The 27,065-nt window shown below is 41.7% G+C and overlaps 1 protein-coding gene across 6 annotated transcripts in view; it reads right to left on the minus strand.

Annotated features, from left to right (window-relative positions):
- Marf1 (meiosis regulator and mRNA stability factor 1-like protein) overlaps positions 1-27,065 on the minus strand; it is an 84,746-nt gene that overhangs the window by 26,363 nt on the left and 31,318 nt on the right. For all 6 annotated transcript variants that reach the window (XM_045750533.2, XM_045750918.2, XM_045750740.2 and 3 more), the window contains 8 exons: positions 26,292-26,452; positions 24,786-24,909; positions 22,872-23,041; positions 9,670-9,770; positions 7,501-7,744; positions 4,293-4,483; positions 2,051-2,135; positions 1,769-1,913 (listed from right to left, as the gene is read on the minus strand). In XM_045750533.2, coding sequence (XP_045606489.1) covers positions 1,769-1,913; positions 2,051-2,135; positions 4,293-4,483; positions 7,501-7,744; positions 9,670-9,770; positions 22,872-23,041; positions 24,786-24,909; positions 26,292-26,452 — 1,221 coding nt within the window. The remainder of the gene's footprint in view (positions 1-1,768; positions 1,914-2,050; positions 2,136-4,292; positions 4,484-7,500; positions 7,745-9,669; positions 9,771-22,871; positions 23,042-24,785; positions 24,910-26,291; positions 26,453-27,065) is intronic.

Here is a 27,065-nt window from a genome sequence, read left to right on the forward strand (position 1 = left end):
TGTCCATCTTCCATGCTGTGTAAGGTCATGAGAATTTTTGATACACAAGACTTGCATATCCAGCATCGGCTTGCCCATTGGAGCTGCCGAGTTGCAGCTTCCCAAGACGCTTACTGCCAGGTGTATGACTCCAACCTCACTAGAATAATACACGAGTAACGAATGTGTCATAAGTCTTATTTTCAAAATGTTTATCTTGACCTTATCGAGATGATATTGGGGCTTAGCGTCCATGGCCTGGTCCTTGACCAGGCCTCTTTGTTACACCCCTCCTTTCCCAGAAAGCAGCCTGTAGCAGCTGTAACTACCTATTTATTGCTAGGTGAACAGAGGCATCAGGGTGAAGAAAACTGCCCATTTGTTTCCACCTCCGCTGGGGATCGAACCCGGAACCTTAGGACTACGAATCCGAAGTGCTGTCCACTTAATGTTAAAATTTTCATTAAATCTAGACAAATAGGGGTTTCCATGCTATACGTTAGTGAAGGATTTATCAGCGCTATACCCGACAACATTTTTCCACAAGCAGCCACCTTCAGCTTCCACCAATTTTCCCTCTACCTGCATCGCCCATTTTTTTGTATCTTTCGTCATTCCCTCCTGTGTCAGAAGTGATTGAGCAGTATTGGATCCCTAGTTTATCTGTACTGTCATCTAGTGGCAGAGAAAACAGTCAAGTGGTATTCAGGTTAATTGGAATAGTAGTGTTTGGTATTTATTTGTACCAAATATTTCTCTACAAACAGGGTTTTATAACCATCTTTTCACTTATTTTGGTGGAGACAGACGACTTCTTATAGGTATAGAGGTCCCCTAGGTCAAAGAACCTTACCCATGATGAACTTGGCACTTCCCTAGCTCCAGGTACCTATTTAATGTAAGGTGAACAGGCATCAGGAGTAAACTTGCCCAGACATCTCTTTCTGCCCAAGAATCAAACCAGATAGCATTCAGGTTGAAAGGTGATTGCATGGACTACAGTGCTACATGTCATTAACAAATCCACAAGGGCCGTGACGATGGTTCAAACCTACATCCGAGAGCATCCCAGACACTGCCTTATGCAGCTGCAGATGTCTACATGTCATCTTTGTGTTAGGAATCTTAGAACATGCTTGGCACCCCACATCTGGAGGTGGGAAGAGTCCATGCTCTATGGAGGTCACATGTTATACACCTTGAGACATTGTATAGGCTCCGGGGTACCAATTATCAATGCATAAACTCTGATGAGCCACCATAGAAAATGCACATTTCACTTTGAGCTGCATTTCAAATCTTGTTAATGATAAGGCCAAAAAATGTGTAGCACCCAAGGGTTAGGCAGACAATGTTATCCATGCCTTAATTCCTTTGCATCCTCAATTGCTAAACATTTTCAAATTGTCCAAGTATTTGTTAACTTCACTAACAGTTCATATTTAGGCTGTGCTCTAAAATGATGCACATATTCACACAACATTAGAGTAGATACTATTAGATAACCTCCAAGGGCCTGCATTTTAGCTCAGACAATTTGTTTTATACTGTACTAAGCCTGTTCCAAGAAATTTTAGAAATTAACTTGCATTATATCTGACATAGTGGGAAAGTGACATGTCGACACTTGAAACACGAGACATAACATTTATAACACTCGAGTAAGAATCATCAAATTTTCAACCACTTTAGAATTTTGCATAAACAATTTAGGAAATAATTTCTTATGTTTAGTTAAAAGTAAAAGAGTAAACGCATTCATTCATAAACTATACAGTTTAATACTCACCATAGTTGTTCCATCTGTCAAAGACAACTCCCGTAAACCACAAAGAACTTGACCTTGCAACTCTGCGGTGGTTGGAAGACTCCATGTATGCTTCACAGGACTGATTCCACTCCAGGTAGTAAGTAGTGGAGATGGACTCCTCAATCTGCTCCAAATAAAATACTTAACCATGGTAATTTTATACTGATGATAAACTATCACCTGCAACAATTTATTATACCAATAATTATTTTGTATGATGGCTTTGTTAACATTCCTACACATCTAGAATTAGATACTCACCTGAGGGTACTGTCTAGGGCATATGAATCGGATATTCTGGTACTTAAAGAGAAGCTTGGTGGTGAACTCATCCTGAAGTGCACTTCTGGGGAAAGAAAAAAAATTATTTTTAATATAAACAAACTTGAAAGTTGACAAAACAAAATTTAAGGGAAGACACTCCAGCAACTTAAAATAAGCTTCTAAAACAGTACACTACACAGTTAATCAACCAATTATTTCCAAATCCTGCATGTCACATTTCATGCAGTTAGGAACAATATTTGCTTAAATAATTACGGTTATGATTCCATTCACAGCGTAGCATATCCAGCCATATTGATGGTTTTCCTTGCTCTAGTACCTTTTTCTTTGTTTACTTGTTCTTGCAATCCTTATTAACCTAGATGCACATAGGTAGGGTCAGTATGAATGACATTTTGGTGTTGCAAAAGATTTCTGTGTCACAAGGGACTAGAAGCAGCCAGGGGATGGTGGATGCTTTTCCACCTATATCGTAACAACTTTGGAAAATTTGAAAATTCGGACAAGTGTCATTGTCATGATAATGGCAGAATAATGTCTGACAATCGGTACAAAGTATGTTCAAGACATTTAAGGAGGGGGGGCTTTATTTAGCCCAGGCACAGTACTCTCACTAGAGGCCATCAAGAAAATCAGTCATTCTGCACTCCACATCCACTTATTTTTTGCCTATTTGATGGTACCTCAATTGGGTTGATCCAAAAGAAAAACAGGTTGTCAAGTGGTGTGTGGGAGCCCAGGAGCTGATCTCAAAAGACAGTATTTATTGGAGTGGTGCAATGCAAGCCAAGCAACAAGGTATCTTCAACGGCCATTGATTCTCGACCTGTAAGCATGGTCCATTTCATCCGAGGAGTGGACTCAAAGACTTGGGTGTACATTGAGAATACATGAAGTTGTTTATTTCATCCGGAGAAGGACAGTTATGTATATGTACTGGGAAAGGTCTCATGTTTCAAGTGAGCCTTTGTGTAGGTGTCCAAGACTAGGTGCCGGATGAAGTGAGCCTCTTACAGCTCTTGTTGAGCCAGCAACAACTGGCTGATAAATCTTCAGAAACTACACACTTCAGCAGCAAAAACTGACTAAGGTAAGGGAAGTATGGTATTGGCTGTAAATTATGCCAAAAATTAATAGCAGAGCTAGTGAGTGGGGGTCCAGGGAGCATAAACGTATTGACCTAGCAGCAGTAACATTGAGCAAAGTCATCAACAGAGGAACAGCTAGTTCCTCAAGCTGATTCAAGGTAGTCAAAGAGGGACCGATCTAGTCAAAGGCCATAAAGAGGCTTTATGACTGCAGTTGTCGTATTATATTTTATATACATATATATACATGCATACATACACACACGACATCTATTTTGTTTGGGGGGGGGAGGGAGGTCCAATTTATGATTTACACAAGTTCCAGCTGCAGGATTGATTTTTTCTATTATAGTACAGTAAATATCATGCACTTACTTACATAAGGCTAATATTGCTCCTTTGTTTACAGGAAAATGATTGAAAGGCCTAATGGCATACACTACAGCCTTTCACTTTAAGGCAAGACAGAATTGATAAGATATGAAAATCTATCAGACTTCCTTGCAGTTATATAAAACTGATTTATTTCTCACTTATTGAAATCTGAGGTGTACGAGTATCTACTATTTGTACCCGTTGTCTATGCCACTCTAGTCAAGAGAACTTTATTTCAAAGTTACACAGCTAGCAACCTTTATAAATAAATTATCCAGAATCCTGATTTTATATTTTCACATTTAGTTACATGAACAGCCTATTTATGTGGTAACTTTCTACTCTTGGTGCTTTTAATATTTCACATTACTTAGTGATGCACCAGAATTGTTACAGCTTGCGAAGCTGAAGCTGAGTCAGTCAGTTTGGCAAGATATGCTATAAAATATACCTGCCCAGTTGTTAGGTAAAATAAATACTATATTTTACACATTATGTATCCTAAGTCCCTAATTTTTAGAAATGGCTGGCACCACATTTTTTACAATTTATGAACCTTGACTCCATTAGCCTCTATGCAAAGAGAATCTGGAAAGAGGAGAGGGGGCAAGTGGTGGAAGAGAAAAAAAAAAAAGTGATGCAACATTAATACCGCACCTGATTATACTGGTATAGGAACTAAAAATATAAGACCATAAAGTAGTTTCCATGGTAATAGGTACCTAAATCATTTGTCACATTTTAAAATAACTTACTTTGCGAACGGCCTTTTTTGAATTTCTCTGGTGTTTTATCTAAGTACAAAGGTTGGGCAGCAATATTGTTGGGAACACTTTCTCCAGCACTATGTAAACTGTAGTCTTGGGAAATTCCAGAAAAGCTTCCATTTACACCAACAGATGATTGGCTTTGAGATTTGCAACCACTGTTTTTCCACATTCTTTGTCTGAAATTTTGAAGATATTTTACATTACACTTAAATACAATAGTTTATTTTAACTACCTACAATTAAATATTATAATTTACATTACAAAAAAAATTATTTGGTCAGATACATTAGGTTTTCAGAATTTAAAATTATAGTTCATTAAAAGTTGTGCACAATTTGAAATCACATGGGGGAGGGGGGTGTAAATTTATACTGTAATATATATATACAGTATATTTAAGGCTTGTTAGGTAGGCACATTACAACACTTGAAATAGGCAGACCTGTGCTCCTGGGACCATCACATGCCAATTTTTTAAGATTGTTGAACCTATCAATGTTAACACTGGTAACCAACAAAATTAAAAAATCTTGTTAACCAAATAGTAATTTTTGTATCAAAATTATCCAGTGACAAAGCTATAGTAATAGCCAAGGAACCAATATTATCATAGGAAGGAAACAAGATCTATTTGTGAATTCCTCTTATGCACCTAATGCTTTTAAACAGGAAACTTTTAATGCTTTAAAATATTTTTCAACTTTAACCCCTAAATGATGGTGCTATGTAAAAATTATCACATCAAGGTGCAAACTTCTAAAAATTGCTAGCAAATCATATGGGGAAAAAAATCAGATGGTAATTGGAATGGGGTAAAGGGTAAGCTGAGGAGTACTTAGACACTTGGAAAGTAGAGCCTCATACCCTGGAAGCCAGGTGGCTTCCCAACAAAGCATGATTATTTTAATCATGCACAGGTTCTTTGAGTTTTATTGTATTTAGAACAAATGATCACGAGTCACTAAAATACAACAATTCCCACATTCCAGCCACAAAGTGCACACTAAAGTTTTGATGCCATTATCTTAAATTATCACTATCCTTCAGTCTGAATTATGTAACAAAAATTAACGGTGCAAGTATTGAAGGTATACCATTCTGAAGCTAAAAAGAACAAATGAAAACCCAATGTACTGGTGTGCCTGGGAGGAAGGAGCACCACGAGCATATAACCGAGTATGTGGTCCTTAACCTAAAACTGCTCAGCATAAGGGGGTATAATTTAAAAATATTTGAATTGTGTAAAAATGACAAAAATGTTAAACAAATCTCCAACTTATTGGCTTCAGCATTGTGAAACTTATCAAAATATTTTCAGAAATTGATTTTAGACAAAAAATATTGTTGATAAGAACAGCTATTAACTGGAACTGATGGATAATGCAATAATAAAGAGATGCAAGCACCTATCCGACACACAAAAGAGTAGTAATAAGTGTCCACAAAGGGGATATACAACTGGTGCCTTTTTAGCATTGGTGAGTAATACAAAAATAATAAGGCGTATGTATGTTATTATGCTCTATTTTGTTATACATCATATAAATACATTGCCCACTATTTTTATCAGTTACTTTCAACAATGTCCAAACAATTTTTTTTTTTTTAGGTTTTTAGGTTTTCCCCACTTTTCGAATTTGTTGTAACCTTAACATAATGGAGAATGCATACTCCTACCTAACTATGTGAAGACAGAATTAAATTGGTTAACAAATAAATCAGTTACAACTCTCAGAACTTGGGACTGATTTTTTTTTTTTACTATTTTTTCAGATTTCAAACTATTTTCCTTGTTTCTTTAAGTTGTTTTGATGATTAGGGACCAGATTAGGGCTTTTTTACTTGCATACAGTACTGTATACCCTAAATATATCCCCTAAATCATTATAATTATTATAATTATCCCTACATGTATATATTTTTTTTTTATTTCAACAGTGACTTACAACTTTCACATTCAAGTACGAATGCCAAACTGCTTATTAGAACATACAAGTAAATTCATGAATTAGAACTGCCTTATTGTCGATAACTTCAACTTCACTTGTATCTACAAGTAGAATTTCAACTTATTTCAGTATCCAAATATGTAGATTCTGACAGATTCTCCCCAATTTTACATATAGTGTGCCCAGCTGTGTTATACAATCCCTATAGAATTTATTTTCCATAAACTAAACGTTTGGAGTAATAAATTTTTGTCTAAATTTGCGCATATTTCAAATGCCATATTGACTTTTTTTACAGTAAACTATACTGAAAACTTGTATTCTAAATATATGAAAATGAAATTCATATGCCATTCTGAGAGCATAACACCAAATGAACAGTTGGCGATATATTTTTGCAGCCGATTTCAAAATATGAACTTATCCATATTCAATTTTATAATTATTTTTTATTTTCTTGTTTTTCACATTAGACTGGTATCATTTACACAAAGTTGGAGCATTTGCCTAATAGATTATGCACACAACATTTGAAAGTTTCAGAAAATTTAAAAAACTGAGCCCAGTGTCACCATATAACGTTTTGCGAAGTTAAAGGATTAGGAACGCAACACTTTCTGATAATGCAAAAAACTTACAAAAATTTTCAGAGAAAATTAGTATGTTGCATGTAGTTTAAATTGTATCGTTCAAGTGGTTTGATCTTGGCAAGAAATGTTATGGCAAGCCACTCCTTGTACCCTGCAGAATTAGGCATTTCCATCGAACCCTTTCATTCTTTGTGGCATTTCTATTTTTTTTTTTTTTTTTTTATTATTCTAGAGTGATGTGATTTTTTCATAATAATGAATAGTGGATATTTGATTACCTAAATTAAGGACCAAAACAGTAAGAAGGAAAGTCCATTTATAAAGTTGCACATGGTAGCATTTGCAAAAATTTAAATATTTTTGCAATTATTTTGTATTTTACTAATGGTACACAATCACTAATTTAAGAATTACCTGTAAACTATTTTGCACATTACATAACATTGCTGAGAAATCAGCATCACCATTGTACAGCAAATTATCTACAGCAGCAGCACCCCACTGTCTCCCTAACTCTTAAGTGGTGAAACTTAATGGTAGCAGGTGGCAACAGAAAATTGATATTTGACCGACGGTGGGAATTATGTCAATTTATGAAATACTGCTCTTGAATATTGACTAATGATTAGGATATAAAACTGTACAGTACTTACGAATTATATTGCTGCTCTGATGTGACAGGTGATGACAGTGTCTTTCCATAACTTTTGAAAGCTGAATAGGGCTGGTGCAATGGTGGAGCATCATTAAGAGGATCTCTTATCTGCCATGGTAGACTATCTGTGCCCATCTCTCCCATGGCTTGTTGTGAAGTGCTCTGAGTAAAGTGAAAGCCACTTGTGATCCCACACTCTGGAATTTCAGTTTCCCTATCACGCGAGAAGTGTTGAAACTTGCCTGAAAGTAAAAGCAGTTAATTCAGCTCTAAACCTAATTGGTATTCCTTTTAATACACAATACATGAGCATTCTAATACAGAATACATTCCTTCTAATACATTAACACTTCAATCTTAGCATAGTCATTTAAAACATGCCCATCAATCTGTACAGTAACATTTAACGGGTCTAATGGTAATACAAACAGGCATCCCCATTTAAAATTGGACTACCTCTTGTATACACCTTTTATCATCTTTAAATCTGTGTCTCATCTCCTTCAATGAATATCTACACCCTGCCATACTCTCTCAATTGTCATAAGCCTACAAGTCTCCTACATGTGTCTTATAAATATAAAAATCTGCCTAAGGTTTATTGTCCCATACAATGCAGCTCAATTATATCCAACTTCTTCCATTCCTAGACATGAACCTCTAATTAGAACTGTGCAATATGTTTACTTTTAAGATGTTACTTTTGCAACTTGTTCTATGCCCCTGTAACCCATTTCTGCTTACCAAAATCTTTCTAAATTTATCCAGTTTGATTCCAATTTGTCATGCTTTAACTTGGGGTGACATTTTTTAAGAGCTTAATTTACATCATCCCATTAGATCCATTCATTCACTTTGAAATCAATTACTCAAACCATGGCATCTCATATGAACAAAAAGCTAAAGGACACAAGATTTAATTACTGACAAGTATGATTCCTATTACCTTATTGGCCTTTCCTTTCTCAAATGTATAATACAGTACAATATATGCAATGTCTTAATCTCTACCAATTAAGAATCTGATACAGTATTGTATTTCAATTTAACCATTGTTTAGCCAATACTGGTATCCAGTAAATATTTTTGTTCCCTATGATTACTCAATTATATCAAGGAACAGCTCTGGCGTTATCCTCATATTTCTAGACAAGATAAAATGACAAAAATCACACACTTAAGACCAAGACCTGAAACAGTAATGCCTGTGGACAAAGCAGCAGTTGGGTTAGGGCAGAGCATATTCAAGAATGAAAGAAGTACTCAGATTAATGTATTTTTCAGTGACTCCTGTTGTGTGAACATCACCCACAACAGGATTTGAAGGTGTGAGAAGAATGCAAAATCATATGACATCTATGGAACAGTGAATTTGAAATGTGGGAAAGCTACAGAAATTCTTTCACACTGAAGATTTTGCGTGGAAAATTAGTCAGAACACATGGAATGGTGGTAATTTGTTAAAAAGATTGCAAAAAGAGCGGTAATTTTACCCTAATAAAGTGCATACAAAAGTGAGATGGTGTTACAGAGGTACAACTTTACAAAATGTAGTGTGCAGGTGTACTGACAGTAAATGATTAGTGTAGAGCAATTTGTTAAACTTCTTTAGTGCCACAATAAGGTTATTTCAAAGGGGCCATAGATTATCTGTTGTAATTGACCAGTTGATCTATGCCTATGACAATGGTGCAATCAGCTAATCTCTCCCCGTCCCAGTTGGATATTGGCTGGAGATCATCTCTTGGGATCCAAATATCAACTGTAGATTTGCATATGACACCAGGTTGATTGAGACTTATGCCAGGAAACCATTTGTTCTTATGCTAACCAGTGAGGGGAAGGGTGGTTGGAAAGCTAGGTCCATAGGGTCAGGACCTACAACCCCACAGATTCATCAAAGTAGGGGGTTGTATAGGCTGGAACAGCAAGACATTTAGTATAAACAATGAACAGGGCAGGCCAAAGCATGGGTTGGCCCACAAATCCCCACTTCCTTTAACTTTAAAAAAGTTTAGCTTTAAAAGGAAACCATTGCTAGTCATTTAGGAAGTTAAAATTGCACTATTTATCACTATAGTTTGATGGCTGTGCTAAAGAAAATCCTAGTTTCACACATAACACACATCCATTTAACATTTAAACCAACAAAATAGCTTTTAAGTACCACTGTTTATTTTTGGCGAGCCTTCTTTTTCCAAACTTTTGCCAAAGCTGCAATAGATTTTGTTTCCAAACACGTCTTCACCATCTAACCTCTTCTTGGCCCTGAAAAAAAAATAAAAAAATAAAACCTTTTCACACATGTTTGAGGACATACAACCTTAAATCCCAAACTTATCAAAGCAACCAGAAATCCACTTGCAAAGGAAATACTGAACTTCATTTAAATTTTCCAGTTTTAGAATTATAGCAACTCTAATCTGCAGCATGGCAAAGATACTGATAGTGTAAGCCAAAAAAATGTACAGCTTCATAATGAATGCTGTACATCTAAATAAAGATTCCATTTTTGCTACCAGGTTACCCATCGATAATTCACGTCTGAATCTTTTGATAATCAACTGCTCATAGTAAATTCCATTCACCTATGCTCTAGGAGAGTAACTGTGGACCTCGTGTGAGAGATGAATGGAATGTTTATTTCCACATAAGTGTGGATGACAATTTCCAAAGTAAATATCTGATACGTTCTTTTCAACATTTCTCCATCAGAGTTCTCATTATTAAAAACAATACAGTATTTTTAAATGTTTTAAATGTTCTATTCTAATATACATTTTAAAAGAGTGGTTTGTGACATCCATAAAGCTACTATGAATGCTGTTCTTCGATTTTATTATGTTATGGAAACATTCATCAACTACTTTGAGTACAGCAAGACTTTCCAAAGAATCTCAAGCGAAACCCTCCACTTTTCCAACATTAGTGTTATCTTCTTGAGGTTATCTTGAGATGATTTCGGGGCTTTTAGTGTCCCCGCGGCCCGGTCCTCGACCAGGCCTCCACCCCCAGGAAGCAGCAGGTGACAGCTGACTAACACCCAGGTACCTATTTTACTGCTAGGTAACAGGGGCATAGGGTGAAAGAAACTCTGCCCATTATTTCTCGCCGGCGCCTGGGATCGAACCCAGGATCACAAGTTCCGCGTGCTGTCCGCTCGGCCGACCGGCTCCCTTGTTCAGTTAACATTTTTCACCAATGAAAAACTTTGCATTTATCGAGCTTCATTAGCCTAATCCATAGCCGGATTTAGAGTTTGGACTCTAGCTTTAGTACAGGAGTTACATGGCTAGTCTTGGAAGGCGTAGAGCATTTTGATACTAGTGTTGTTGGACACGGGTGGATGGGGAAAGGGACATATTGCTGGGCACAGGGGAAGAAAAGGGATTCATTGTTGTGCAGGGGGAGGGGGGGGGAAACAGTATTAGTTGTTGGGCAGGGGTGGACAGGGATGCATGCTTGGGCAGAAGGGGAGGGGGGAGGGAAGGGATGCCTTATTGGGCAGATGGGGGGGGGCGGGTAAAGAGATGCATTGTTTAAGGGATGCGTTGTTGGGTGGGGGGGGGGGAAGGGTTGCATTATTGCGTGTTAGGGGGGGGGGAGGGATGCGTTGTTGGTCAGTGGGGGGGGGGGGGCGGGAGATGGATATGTTGGTGGGCAGTGGGGGGGGGGGTCAGGGATGCGATCTTGGGTGGGGGGGGAAGAGGGATGCATTCTTGGGCGGGTGGGGGGGGGGAAGGGGGATGCATTCTTGGGCAGGTGGGGGGGGGGGAAGAGGGATGCATTCTTGGGCGGGTGGGGGGGGGGAAGAGGGATGCATTCTTGGGCGGGTGGGGGGGAAGAGGGATGCATTCTTGGGCGCGGGGGGGGATGCGTTCTTGGGCGGGGTGGGGGGGGAGAAGGATGCATTCTTGGGCGGGGTGGGGGGGGGAGAAGGATGCATTCTTGGGCGGGGTGGGGGGGGGAGAAGGATGCATTCTTGGGCGGGGTGGGGGGGGGGGCAGGGATGCGTTCTTGGGCGGGGTGGGGGGGGCAGGGATGCGTTCTTGGGCGGGGTGGGGGGGGGCAGGGATGCATTCTTGGGCGGGGTGGGGGGGGCAGGGATGCGTTCTTTGGCAGGGGGGAGGGAGGGGGCCAGGGATGCGTTCTTGGGCGGGGAGGGGGAAAGGACGCATTCTTGGGCAGGGATGCGTTATTGGGAGGGCGGGGGGGGGGGCAGGGATGCGTTCTTGGGCGGGGAGGGGGAAAGGACGCATTCTTGGGCAGGGATGCGTTATTGGGAGGGCGGGGGGGGGGCAGGGATGCGTTCTTGGGCGGGCGGGCGGGCGGGGATGCGTTCTTGGGCGGGTGGGGGGGGGCAGGGATGCGTTCTTGGGCAGGCAGGGATGCGTTCTTGGGCAGGCAGGGATGCGTTCTTGGGCAGGCAGGGATGCGTTCTTGGGCAGGCAGGGATGCGTTCTTGGGCAGGCAGGGATGCGTTCTTGGGCAGGCAGGGATGCGTTCTTGGGCAGGCAGGGATGCGTTCTTGGGCAGGCAGGGATGCGTTCTTGGGCAGGCAGGGATGCGTTCTTGGGCAGGCAGGGATGCGTTCTTGGGCAGGCAGGGATGCGTTCTTGGGCAGGCAGGGATGCGTTCTTGGGCAGGCAGGGATGCGTTCTTGGGCAGGCAGGGATGCGTTCTTGGGCAGGCAGGGATGCGTTCTTGGGCAGGCAGGGATGCGTTCTTGGGCAGGCAGGGATGCGTTCTTGGGCAGGCAGGGATGCGTTCTTGGGCAGGCAGGGATGCGTTCTTGGGCAGGCAGGGATGCGTTCTTGGGCAGGCAGGGATGCGTTCTTGGGCAGGCAGGGATGCGTTCTTGGGCAGGCAGGGATGCGTTCTTGGGCAGGCAGGGATGCGTTCTTGGGCAGGCAGGGATGCGTTCTTGGGCAGGCAGGGATGCGTTCTTGGGCAGGCAGGGATGCGTTCTTGGGCAGGCAGGGATGCGTTCTTGGGCAGGCAGGGATGCGTTCTTGGGCAGGCAGGGATGCGTTCTTGGGCAGGCAGGGATGCGTTCTTGGGCAGGCAGGGATGCGTTCTTGGGCAGGCAGGGATGCGTTCTTGGGCAGGCAGGGATGCGTTCTTGGGCGGGCAGGCGGGCGGGGGGAGGGGCAGGGATGCGTTCTTGGGCGGGCAGGCGGGCGGGGGGAGGGGCAGGGATGCGTTCTTGGGCGGACGGGGGGGGGGCTGGGATGCGTTCTTGGGCGGGTGGTGGAGGGGGGGGGAGCGATGCGTTCTTGGGCGGGTGGTGGATGGGGGGGGGGAGCGATGCGTTCTTGGGCGGGTGGTGGATGGGGGGGGGAGCGATGCGTTCTTGGGCGGGTGGTGGAGGGGGGGAAGGGATGCGTTCTTGGGCGGGTGGTGGATGCGTTCTTGGGCGGGCGGTGGGGGGGCAGGAATGCGTTCTTGGGCGGGCGGGCGGGGGGGGGAAGGGATGCGTTCTTGGGCGGGTGGTGGAGGGGGGGAAGGGATGCGTTCTTGGGCGGGTAATGGAGGGGGGAAGGGATGCGTTCTTGGGCGGGCGGGGGGGGGGGGCAGGAATGCGTTCTTGGGCGGGCGGGGGGAGGGGCAGGGATGCGTTCTTGGGCGGGCGGGGGGGGGCAGGGATGCTTGTTCAGCAGGCACGGGTAGTGGGGGGGGGGAAATACCGAGTGTTGCTGGGGAAAGGGGGGGAAAGGGTGGGGGAGCCCCCCCCCCCCCCCCCCGCGTATTACTGGGGGGGAGGGGCCACCAAGTCATGTCAGTAGGGGGTGCGATGGCTACAAAGGTATACTTCCTCCTCACCGCCTGACATACTAGCTACACCAGTATATCTAAACTACCTGCCTGTAACTAGCACAAATATCACCCTAAGAACACGAACATCATAATGAAGGAAACTGTAGCCGGCCTATTGGCCCATTCCAGACACGAGCCGTCTATATCCACCCAAGTTCATTCCTCCCAAGGTAGTTTGTTCTGAGCCCACGTGCATCTTTGTGTGTTAACTGCTCTATCTTGCTCCAATCACATGAATATTGAGCCGTTTCTCAGCTCCTTACACCACGTGCGCAAAACCTTCAACCACCATTACACGATGGGTTATTTTGTGCTAAACAAATTAACTACAATAATTTCTATGCAAAATGTTTTACCCAGCGGTAGACCTAAACCTTATTCCCACCTGGGGCCAGATTCACGAAGCAGTTACGCCATTACTTACGAACGTGTACATCTTTCCTCAATCTTTGACGGCTTTGGTTACATTTATTAAACAGTTTACAAGCATAAAAACTTCCCAATCAACTATTATTGTTATAAACAGCCTCCTGGTGCTTCGGAGCTCATTAACTGTTTAATAATTTTAAACAAAGCCGCCAAAGATTGAGAAAAGATGGACAGGTTCGTAAGTGCTTGCGTAACTGCTTCGTGAATTTGACCCAAGGGAGGCAATTAGTGTACATGCCGTTGCCGCGTACAAGGTGAGAGGAAGGGCGACACCTACCACACATCGGGGAAACATCCTTCTAACATGTCAACAATATCGGCGAGGCGTGATAAAAGGTCAGCAGATGTGAAGAGCAGCAGCAGCACCTCCCCTGGCCCTGCACACTAAACTAAAGCTCCACCTCCTCCCCCGCAACCTGACCCGCCCCACCAGTCACGTCAGGTTGCACAGCCTAAACCAATCACAACCCGCTCCTGCTAACTCCCTAACGTATTCTAGCCAATGAGCGGCCCCGTCTCCCACAACACAGACATGCCACGCCCCCTCACGTCGTTTGCTCCTCAAACTAGCAGTTAGTGCCAGCAATTCACGCACGCTTCTACATCTCTACTTAATATTTATTTATTTATATACAAGAAGGCACATTGGGTTTGTGAGAGTGAGAGAGTAACACTGGCGTTCTTGCATTCTTGCAAGGCCACTAATTGACAGGACATTATTTGCTAAGGGAATTGACAGGGTAGGCAAGGGTGGATTATTTAACACGAGTGGTACACGCACACGGGGACGCAGGAGGAAGCTGAGTACCCAAATGAGCCACAGAGACATTAGAAAGAACTGTTTCAGTGCCAGAGTAGTTAGTAAATGGAATGCACTAGGAAGTGATGTGGTGGAAGCTGACTCCATACACAGTTTAAAATGTAGATATGATGGAGCCCAGTAGGCTCAGGAATCTGTACACCAATTGATTGACGGTTGAGAGGCGGGACTAAAGAGCCAAAGCTTAACACCTGCAAGTACAACTAGGTAAGTACTAATACCCATAGCGTTTCGGGCAGGTCCTTAATCTAACTATAAAAATAATATTTGTTCCTTGGCTGTTTTTGCGAATGCAACTAAGAGTAGATTTTTTTCCAATTAAAAAACATAACTACATTTAACAAATACAAGCAATTTATTTATATTATATAAATATGGCAATGGACCCCTCTTGCACAGCGATGTTAATAAAGATACTTATATATACACCGGAATCGTGGTATACTCAATTCAATCACTCTGAGTTTACTTTAGTTCTGTACATGAGGAGGCCTAATGTGTATCATGCTGGTTAGCCCGTGAGAGGTTGATGAATCCAAGGTCAACACTAAACTAACTGCAGAGTTAGACAGTTCGTCTCAATAGCAACATACCCGAGGTATGTGCTGGCACGGTGATGAATGGCAAGCCGCGAGAAGCCTGGAATTGGTCCAGGCCCATTTTTATGTTAATGTGCGATAAACAACTACAATGTGTGCCATGTATTTGTTTCAGTGCTTCTTGAGACGGGGAAGCAGGAGGGGGAAGGATGAATGGGGAGGGGGTGAGATAGATAGAAAGATGTGTGGAGTTGTTACTGAAAATAATGAAATGGGAAGAAGAGAAAGCAAAACATCTAAGACCCACATATTTCAGTGTTTCTTGTGGGGGGAAACTGGTGGTGGAGGACAAGGGAAGTAAGATAGAAATTGCTAGATAGATATATATAATTTGAAAGAGATATAGTTAGAGAGCTACATAACCCCCCCCCCCGATACAAACTATAAGACAGAATGTCTGTCCAAAGTTGGAGGCTAGATGCATAGAACTACCATACCCAACATTCACCCAACTGCAGGGTGAATGATCTAGGGTATAGGATGGACAAAGGTTGATGTCGATAGGCCTAAGTTAAATGCTTTAAGAAATATAAGCATTTATAGAGATCCCCTACGTGATTTCCATCAAGTCAAATGTGAAATATTTGGTGTGATTCCCCTCAAGTGTGAAATATTTTATTGGTGAATGTAAAGCAATTTTTCTGAGACCCATACAGTTGTTTCAGTGCTTCTTAATAATACATTTTCTGAGAAAGGAGAAAGATGAGAGGAGGGATGAAGGCCTAACCCTTATATTTTACTGTATATATAAATGGAAATGTCTCTCTCTCTCGAGGTTGGAGGAGAGAGTAAGAAAATGGGAAGATGGGAGGAAAGGGAAGGAAAATGGGGGATGTAGGGATTGGGGAAAAGGAAGAGTGGGTGGTTGACCAAACCACACATCAGAAGATGGAGAAACAGTGACGTTTCACATACGACTTCATAATGTCCAGCACGGACCATAACGTCGTCGTTTTCCATCTTTTGATGTGTGGTCTGGTCATCATATCTTCAGCTACGTTATTGTGACTCATCGTCTGAAAGAATGGGTGGGGAGAGAGAGACTATCCGGGGTACCCTTCTAGAGAGAGAGAGAGAGAGACCAAAGGGACGGGGATGAAGGGGGGGGGGAAGATGGGGTGAAGAGTGAGGAAGAGAGAAAGGGTGGAAAGAATAGGAATGAGACCCAGGTGCAATCGAGTACCCCTTCTATGTAGAAATATCTATAAATATCTGTCTGTTCAAGGTGGGAGAGGAGAGGGAGCAAGAGTGGTAGGGTGGGAAGAAGGTAGAAATAGGGAGATGAGAGGGAAGTGGGAGAGTTGGGGTAGGGGGGGAAGGAAAGATGGGGAAAAGGGGAGATGTGGGGAAAAGGAAAAAGGAAGAGGGGTAGAATGGGGGGTGGGAGTAGAATGGGGGAGTGGGGGGGGGGTAGAATGGGGCGATGAGACAAACTATCCCTGGCATTACCAGGTATCCCCCTACACTCACTCACTCACTCACTCACTCACTCACTCACTCACTCACTCCTCACTCCTCCTCCTCTCTCTCTCTCTCTCTCTCTCTCTCTCTCTCTCTCTCTCTCTCTCTCAGAGAGAATGTCTGTCCAAAGTTGGAGACCAGATGCTTGGGGCTAGCCCCACCCAAATTTGCAGGGAAAATGGTCTGGGGTATGGGACAGACACAGGCTGGTCAGGGTAAGCCTAAGTTAAATGCTTCAAGAAATATTAGCACTTATTAGACACCATTTGATTTTCATGGAATCAAGTGTAAAATATTTGATGACTTCCCTAGAGTTTTTAGTGATCATAATAGTATACAGTACTGTACTTTCTGAGACCCATATGGTTGTTTCAGTGCTTCTTAATAATTTTAATGAGAGAATGGGGAGAAGGGGGATGCAGTGGGGGGGGGGAGTGGTGGAGGAAGAGGAGTAGAGATACAGGGGAGGGGGGGGGGGACAAGGGAATGTGGATGAGGCAGTCAAAGGGAAGAATATCTGTCTGTCTCTAAAATTGGAGTCTAGATGCTTGGGTGCCAGCCTCAACTAAATTGGTAGAGGGAATGATCTGGGGTATGGGATTTACACAGGCTGGTCAGGGTCACCATAATTTAAAAAATAAAAAAATAAAAAGGGAATAATGTGCCAATGTTACATTCGGATTCCGACAGTGATTTTTCGCACTCCCTGCCAGTACATCTACGAAAATATTTTGAAAAAAAATACAGAAATATACACCATTATATATTGAGTATATGAAAAATCAACATAAAGTTTGTTATTTAAACTAGGGACATAATCCCATAAAACATGTAAATTTAATTAGCACTCCCCCTCCCCCTCCCCCTCACATAGAAAACTAAAGGCAAAAACCACAAATTCAAAAAGAGAAACTATTATATTCTGCACAAATGTTATTTAATATTAACAATACAATGACACTTGCTCCTATTACTATTAGCAATACTGAAGGAGAGAGAAATGTAGAGATAAATAGAGGTAGAGAAGAGAAAGCAAAGCAGAGGTAGAGGGGCGGAGGATGACGAGGGTGGCGGGGAAAGGAAGGGAAAGAGACTCATACATTTTCTGAGAGAAGGGAAGAAAATGGGGGGAGGCAGGACAAAGGGGATAGGGAGCAGTGGAAGGGACGAATAGGGAGGGATAAAGGGGTGGGATGGGGAAGGGACCAAGGGTATGAGAACGAGGGGACCGAGGGGGGGGGAATACAGTAGATGGATAGATATATGGACAGATGAGAAGATGGATGGATAGGTGAATAAATGGATGGATAAAATAAATGGATAGATATATGGATACATTGATGGACAGAATGATGGAAGGATAGATTGAAGGATAGATGGATAGTTAGATGGATGCAGATGGATGGTTAGATGGATAGATCTATGGATACATTGATGGAACAATAGATGGATGGATATAGATGGGTAGATGGATAGATTCCAGGATAATTCCAGGTAAAGCAGTAACCAACTGGAATTTAAAGCCGTCCCTGGCTGCAACTAGAACACAAGAGGAATTAAACGATCCACGCCTACAATCTGAAGCAACTTGTATCTCTTAACCCTGTCCTATGTTAGTTCATTGTTGAACAAAACCTCTTTTTGCTCACCTTCAGTCTAGACTCCCTAGACTCTGTTCTGTACATGCAGAGTACTCTGTACTGCTTGTAGACTCGGACTCTGCCCTTGTGGCAATCCCGACAGGACTGCATAGTCAACTCTGTCCTTAGGAATGTAAAGCTTAGTGCATCTACAGCTGCCAAAGCTACCTCAATAGTGCATCTACCACTGCCAAAGCTACCTTAATAGTGCATTCACCACTGCCAAAGCTACCTCAATAGTGCATCTACAGCTGCCAAAGCTACCTCAATAGTGCATCTACAGCTGCGAAAGCTACGTCAATAGTGCATTTACAGCTGCCAAAACTACCCCTCAACCTATTACCAAACTCACAGAGCTTACATTTATGGTTGCCCACATTATGTTTCCTTTGCTTCCCACCCGATCTTAGGATGGCACAATAAATAGACGAGTTTTCACCAGGGACAGTTTATCTAACTTACATTTCCTCAGCGTACAATTAAAGTTACCTCAGCCTCAGTATTTGCACACTGGTCCTACTCTGCTTGGATTCTACTGTTGTTATCATTCACATGCCTACATTAAATTACTACTGTATTTTATACGTCTTTATCAGTCTACATTCGTTATCTTATTTATCTTTTTTTATCTTATTTATTTATTTAGTTTAAGTGTTTTAGTAATAGTACCCTGTTTACCAAATGTGGTTTATGCTTTGTTTGTTGGCCGTATTTTTTTTTACAAACTAAGCACATATATCTCTCTTTTCCTTGCAATGACATCTCGATAAGCTACCAGCATTAATCATCTTGAATACATGTGTCATAGCAGGAGGAGGAAATTATTTAAACACTTGTGGATTTGTCCAAGATTTAATTTAAAATGAACAAAAATGCAACATAAGTACATGAAACGATGGTAAGGTAGATGGAATATAAGTCATCACTATCACCACTATTCACCATCACAGAGTACATCAATATTGTCTGTATCTCTGCAACCTTGACAATTCCAAATATCATCATAAAAAATGAATTGCTTGCAGAATGTACTGTACTTGACCCCTGATGCTGCCTGCAGTAATGTTACTGTCTGTCTCATATGCAAAGCTCAGTCACCATGACAAGGAATTACTGTGTGGAACTCATCAGAAAGTGCTCATGAAATCACCCACGTCACTGTAGACTTCACTGCTTACCTATCAGTGACTACAAGAGAGTGAAAACCAGTCTTTTATAACTACTGTGCTTATTACATTCTTGACATTCAAATTCTGTGTCGTAATTGCACATCAATTTGTGGAGAGAAGCGGCTTTAACAACTTCTTTTAATGCATTTCACATGCTGACCAGGGATACAGGTTTGAGAAGTTTCTTACATTTTTACAACTTGATTGTATATACAGGTTCCCTCAATATCCAAAAATGGGGGACCTTCGACAAGTCACTGGCTTCCTGTCCTCATCAGGACCACTAGTGTTAGTGGCCCTCAGGTAAATTCAGGTAAATATCAATATCCTCTTGTCCTAACACCTCTCAATTTGTATAGGCTGTCCTTTTCCAAGTAGTGAACAGTACACGTACTTGTCTTCTACTGCAAAGCATATTAATGGAATGTGAAGAAGTTATTTTTGTACTTGTGTTGCTACTGAGCTTGGCCTTCTTCCTTGTGAATGTTGAAACTTCATGCTTCTGCCGAAGATACACGTGGGTCATGCAAGTGGATGTTTTTGTCAGTACTGTAGTTGTGTATGCCTTTCCTTGTTAGGTGTTTACAGTCCAGTTTGTTAAGCCGAGGTACTTTTCTCGGATCTGGCATGCTCCCTGTTTGTGTGATAGTCAGCATGGGCTCCAAAAAAGGGACATAGGCTGGTGTCTCATGTTCCCTTCATTTGGTTTAAGTTCTCGGTAGGGTTATTTTGGCTCCCAGTCTATTTTTATAACTGACTCTGTGGGCAGTGGCAGGTCCTGCCCTTGGGGGGGGCTGCAGGTCTGTGCTGCCAACCTTTGCCTTGCTGCAGGTCTGTGCTGTCAACCTTTGCCTTGCTGCAGGTCTGTGCTGTCAACCTTTGCCTTGCTGCAGGTCGGTGCTGTCAACCTTTGCCTTGCTGCAGGTCTGTGCTGTCAACCTTTGCCTTTGTAGCAGTGGCTTTAAGGCCCATATTTCTCTTGGTGGCTCTAGTAATTCTTGGGCTCTATGTAGCATGGTGAGTAGCGACTCCCTTGTGTGTCCTTGCCTCCCATTCTAGGTAAGGAAGTCCCCACTACGAAGAGGGTCCTTGTTTTGGATCAGGCTTCAATGTGCTCTCTGCATGCCCCTCCTCCCCTCCCTCAGACAGGATTAAAAATTTTCACCAGATTCATGGGTTTACCCTCTAGTTAGGGGATTCCATGGAACTTCAACTCATACATCTCAATGTTTCAGTGCTGGATGTGTTGCATCATCAGGAAAGTCTCATATTAAGGTCTGCACCAAAAAAGTAAGGGATGCGAGGGGAAATTCAATGATAAATGTTTAGGCAAAAACTCAAACTAATGGAAATGTAAGCTAGGAGATGCTCCTTCCTCGGAAGACATGTGCAGATTAGGTGTGCTGAGTCACCTCAGGTCATGCCTCAAGGTTCCCAAATAGTGTAACTAGGCCTCTGTGTCAGAGAGAGCCCCCCCCCCCCTACCATATTCCCATATTAACATATAAATGGAATTCTGTCATGTTCACATTTATTTTTTAATACCCTGTTGGGTTTTTTTACCTAGAAAAACAATTAGGTAGTATACGAATAAGCAGTCCCCATAGCGTAGTGGTTAAAGCACTCGCCCAGCGCTTCGCGACTTTGACCTGGGTTTGTATTCTGGCCGGGGAGAATTGACAGAGTGGCAATCCTTAACTGTAGCCTCTGATCACCCAGCAGCGAATGGGTACCTGGTTGTTAAATGATTTGGCCAGTCGTATTCCAGGAAAAAAATTAGGATTAACCACTGCACTGCACCGCCCGACTTTACTTGAGGCAGGTGTTGTGCAGGCCGAGAAAATCCAATTTTTAGATATCATAAGATTCAAAACACGTAACGCGATAGGTTGGGTACAAAATGGAAGCCTGAGGGCTCCAGTGAACGGCAGTCATTTTGAAAAAAAATTCCAGAATGCCCCTGGGCTGTAGGTAGCCTCAGTTCAGCATTGCACCGCCTGACATTAACCCTGCCCCATGGCTGACGCACACGCCTCCAGCTCCCAATCCCCTGTGGGACACGGCATTGAAATATCGCTGTCTGAAGGGAAAATTCGCACATTATTGTTTGAAGAAGAACAGGGTAGTGATATTGATGAACCATTACACAATAAAGACCTGAACACAAGTGTCCAATACCAGTGAGTGATAAAGACATGGATGCAGACAATACAGCGAGCGTGTCCTGTTCAGGGAGAGTGGCACGCATGGTGGAGCCTCATAGGTCATCGCCCTTGCCAGTATTATCACCACCACCACCTGTGTCATTTCCCATTTTTGACAAAAGTGATACTGTTGATGAATCATTTTCTGGGTTTAGTGACGCTGCTTCTGATACAAGTAGCATAGATGAACGAGTGGTAGCGGCTATCGTTGGTGTGTTACTAGGCGGAGATTTGCTGTCTTAGCAGCACGCCCTGCCAATCGCCACCATATCTTCCCTCATGACGACACTGATAACAGTGTCGCCTCTACATCCACTTTCCCTGCTCGCCCTATTAGTATACAAGGTTGAAGAGCTTCAACTCCTGCCCAACAGAGATTTAGTTCAAGAAAACGGACCCGTAGTGATGGCACCCGTAGGTATGGCAGTCATGGTGCTGATCCAGCCAGTACAAGGAGAACGGGTGAATTTGTGTGGGAGGACTGTGATAATTTTGTACCACACAAACCTAAGTCTGATGATAGTGATGTAGGGGTTGCACCCACTTTCCCGTATACAGGTAACGACATGACTGAAAGTGATTATTTTATTGCTTATTTTGATGAGCCGTTCATGCAACATCTTGCAGATGAAACCAACAGGTATGCAGCACAACTTATTGCAGGTGGCTTATTACCTGCTTCACGTATGGTACATTGGAAGGACACCACCGTGGCTGAGTTGTATGTGTTCTTTGCTCTGTTTATGCTTATGAAACATTCCGTGAAGCACATCATACAGGATTATTGGAACAAGGAATGCGCTGTTCCAACCACAGTGTTCAACAAGTACATGTCACGAGACAGGTTCCTGATACAGAACTGATACAGTACTACTAGGCTATGCGTGCTAGTGGCTTTACAGGAAAGTAAGAACTCTTGTATATATAAAAAATAAACAAAATAAAAATAAAAGTGCTGGCCGCTGCAATACAATGCTACATTGTAATTTGTGGAAAATATGAACTTTTATTTCACCATTATTGATGCGATCAAATGGCCTTCTGTCCCCTGTCAGATAATTTTCTAGCCTTGCAGCATGAAAGTTCTATAGCTTTTGAACAGGACGTCCAGGACTTGTCAAGATCTCCATTGCCAACTGTATCCATGTGGTTACATATTCATCTACTGTACTCTGCTGCACATAATGCTGATGTAGAAAATAAGCTTTTATAGCTTATAATTGTACTTACCGTGTTGCCAAGTCAGGTGTCTGAAAGTAAACTGTTGCACAATTTGCTCGAACACGTCCCACTTTACCACCGCAGTTGGCTGACAGTATATTAAGGCGACGACGGATAGCAGATTCTTCAATCCCATCTGGTAAATTCCGGATGGAAATATCTCGCCGCAAACCGATACCCTAAGAAAAATGAATATTTTTGCTTCTGTTAGTCAACACATTATATTCAAATGTTTCTAAGTGCATCAGTGGTGTTTGAGGCTTCTGTTAAAATAATATGGGAAACTGAAATTTGTAATTTTCATTATCTAACCTTATTCATTAAATATTTGTAGATGCAGCCATTAAAGTTGATACACAGAAAAGTATGCAAACCATAACTGAAATAATCCATTAGTTCACAAGGACACACATGATTCGGATCATATTCTTTCCTGGAACTAATGCATCTAAGGCTTTGTGGACAGTTCTAAGAAAGGAAAATAAATGAAGTGCACTATATAGCACTGATGAAAGGTGGAACTGGAAGGCAGATCTGGAGGACCAACATTACTGTGATATTCGTCTGAAGTAGGATTGTGCTCATTGGCAACGTGGTTTCATGCCACCTCCACCATACCATACTCTTGTAAGGTATGATGGAGGAGATGGCTGTTATGACCCAGTGATTCCACCAAATAATAACTATGTATTAATATTTAAATTTTACCATCCAGGTTCATGTTTTCAGCCTGCTGTAATATTATGGTTATTACTCATATAGTGGAACATTGACATAGTAGTATCTTAGTTTATCACTTAACAAAGTTATATACCCTAGCATACTTGGTTAGTGATTTTGTGTGTTTGAAGTGCTTTACAGGTGTTTTTAATCAGCATTTCTCTTGTTAGAGCAATATCAAGGGCTTGTTTCATGTGATTTTTAGGGGCAATGGATTGAAGATGACAGATGGAGTACCACAGGGTTAAGTTCTTGCACCAGTAATATTCATCGTGTACATAAACGATCTACCAGAAGGAATACAAAATTATATGAACATGTTTGGAGATGATGCTAAGATACTGGGGAAGATAGGAGATGCAGACAATTGTATTGCCCTCCAAATTGATCTAGATAAAATAAGTGCTTGGAGTGTAAAGTGGCAAATGAAATTCAATGTGAATAAATGCCAGGTTATGGAATGTGGAATTGGAGAAAATAGACCACACACAACTTACACATTATGTGGAAAGGAATTACAGAACTCTAATAAAGAATGAGACCTCAGGGTGATTTTGGATAGTAAGCTGTCCCCAGAGGAGTGTATGAGAACATTGTGGGAGGAGCATATGCATCACTTTCCAACTTCAGACTTGCTTTTAATTATATGGATGGTGAAATACTAAGAAACTGTTCATGACTTTTGTGAGACCAAAATTGGAATATGCAGCAGTTGTATGGTGCACAAATCTCAAGCACACAAACAATCTGGAAAAGGTGCAACAGCATGCTACAAAATGGCTTCCAGAACTGAGAAGAAAAGAGTTACAAGGAGAGACTAAAGGTGTTAAATGTGCCAAAACTAATAGAAGAAAAAAAAAAGAGATGATATGATCACTACTTACAAAATACTAACAGGAATCGACCAAATTGACAAAGAGGAATTCCTGAAACCAGCAACTTCATGAACCAGAGGACACAAGCTAAGGAAACAAAGGTGCCAAAAATATTAGACGTTTTCTTTTGCAAACAGAGTGGTAGATGGTTAGAACAAGCCAAGTGTTCAAACCGCCTTTGGTGGTGGAGGCCAAACCGATCAGCACAGTAGTTTCAAAGTGTTATATGACAAATAGTACTGGAAAGATGGGACACCACGAGTGTAGCTCTCATCCTGTAACTACATTTAGGTGATTACATACAGATAGATATATATTTCTTACTGACCTTAAGTTTAGATCTCTGAGGTAGTTCCTGGGTGACTTCAGAAAACAAGGCTGTCTCATGTGCACAGAGTTTAAGCGAGTCTTGAGCATGAGCATTATGCACTATTATCACACGAAGATTTTTTCTGTAAGAAGGTTTACAACATGTATAAGGTTTTGTTTTAATACTGTAATACTAAAATTTGAATATAATACAAATGCCTCATACATATTAAAGTACACGTATGTTTATATTACATAAAGTATATGCTTAATTATTTAATATTGCTGAATTTGAACCTCATATTAATAATATAACATTTCTGCATTTCTAAAATACAAAGATATATATACTGCTCTCAAAACAACTTTATTTAATAGGCAAGAACTGTAACCTGCCAAAAATCCAGTATTTAATACATATAATGAAATTTTCTTTTCTGGTAGACCCTATAGTGCTGCAGAACCTAACATACCAAACGCTGTCACCCATAAGTCTACAAGACCAGGCTGTTTAGAACTTAAACCAATTATAGGAAAGGCAGGAGGCCGAGCAAACAGAAGCCAAACAGAAGCCAAAAGGACAGTCAACAATCAGAGTAAGAGTAGCTCAGGAGACAGGCTTTAACCAATTACAAATGGGGTAAGAGCAATCAACCCAAAACTTCAAATAGATAAAGTCAGGGTATTTATAACCATCACACCAGCAGCTGCCAGGGACTGCAAACGACTGGACTGCAAAGGTTAGAATTCACAAGGAGGCCACAGTCTTCCAGACTGACACTGTTATTATCATATGTATAGTATATTTTTATGTCAAAAAGAGAGCAACTCAGTAATCCAAAGGCAGAATGATGGTAGTAAAATGAAGGTGTATAAATTTTTAGAAACAAAGAATCACTACCAGGAAAGTTGCATAGTATAACTTTGAATCAGGTGGGAGATTCATCAAGTCACAATTAACTAGAGGAAATAAGGTAAACAACCTCCCGGATGTAACAAACTGACTGCTCTGACCCCTGTGCAAACAAGAGAACATGCCAGTCTGCAAGTCGAAAACCTAACTTCAACAAGAAGACAATGTGGGAATGTGTATGAAACCACAGATAAGAAAGAATCACTAAATGCAACCCATGTGGAATTTGGCAACTATGCAAACAACTAACAACCACACAAGTCAATAACATGGAAAACACACACTAGTATACAACTAACTACATCAACTCATTGATAGGCCTCGCCATGATGACAAAGCCTCTACACACTGCCTGGGGGCGAGGTAACTCAAGAGGATTCAATGGGGAAAACTCCATACTTCTCAGAAAAGACATCTTTGGTGAGGCAAGAAAGATGAAAGCCAACAAACTAGGTAACAGAACCCTGCACTAAAGTCTGGATTAAATAGGCCTGGCAATAGGCCTAGAATGTCCCTAATGTGCTAGAGTTAAATTCAGGGGAGCTACTGAGGAGGCTACCACAGAAATAACTCTTAATGTGAGTTACTAAATTATAAAAGCTTTTTACTTACCTATATCTTAAATCATAAAGTTCTGTAGCAAAGTTAGAGTCCCCTGAGATAAGTACAATTGTAGCACCAGGCCCGTGGATATCAGCAAACCGCCGCATACTCTGGAGAAGTTTATCATCTGCTGCATTTTTTACAGTACTTCCCACATGCATCACATTCACCTGTATAAATGTAATACAATTATATCAATAAGTTTTAACAAGTCTATTTGTTTGAGTCTAGTGTTTACATACACTGCTATGTCTTTCAACTCTACATTTGCTATTGTTTCATTAAAGTTCAGCATATGGTCATCATCATTTGTTGATCACCTGGACTACTAACATCGTTATATACAATGATGTTAACATTGCCATTAGATCTCTACAGTACATATATGTAATGGAGTTGCTATCTTTTGTAATGGTTTACTATATTACGAGGTTATTGTGTATTAAGTCCTGCAGTTATTATCAAATCATGATTTAGTCTTCCCTGCCAGTGTTTGAGCCCATGCCTGGATGACATTCCCAAACAGAATTGTAGCGAAGGAGGTGGGTTGCAAGACACTTCTTTGCAGCTGAGCCAGGAACAGGTTTACATTGTAGACCTATAATACAGTACTTAATCACTGTTTTCATAAATTACGTGTAGATAAATCAATTTATTCTGTACAATGGCTACATCGTGTAAACTGTAATAAATGAAACAAACATAACAAATTCCAAGATGAACATATGAATCCTCACCGCGCACCACTATGTCAACGACTTACATGTGACATCAAATGGCCAC

Source organism: Procambarus clarkii, chromosome 1 (assembly GCF_040958095.1).
Source record: "Procambarus clarkii isolate CNS0578487 chromosome 1, FALCON_Pclarkii_2.0, whole genome shotgun sequence".
NCBI classification, from domain to species: Eukaryota; Metazoa; Arthropoda; class Malacostraca; order Decapoda; family Cambaridae; genus Procambarus; species Procambarus clarkii.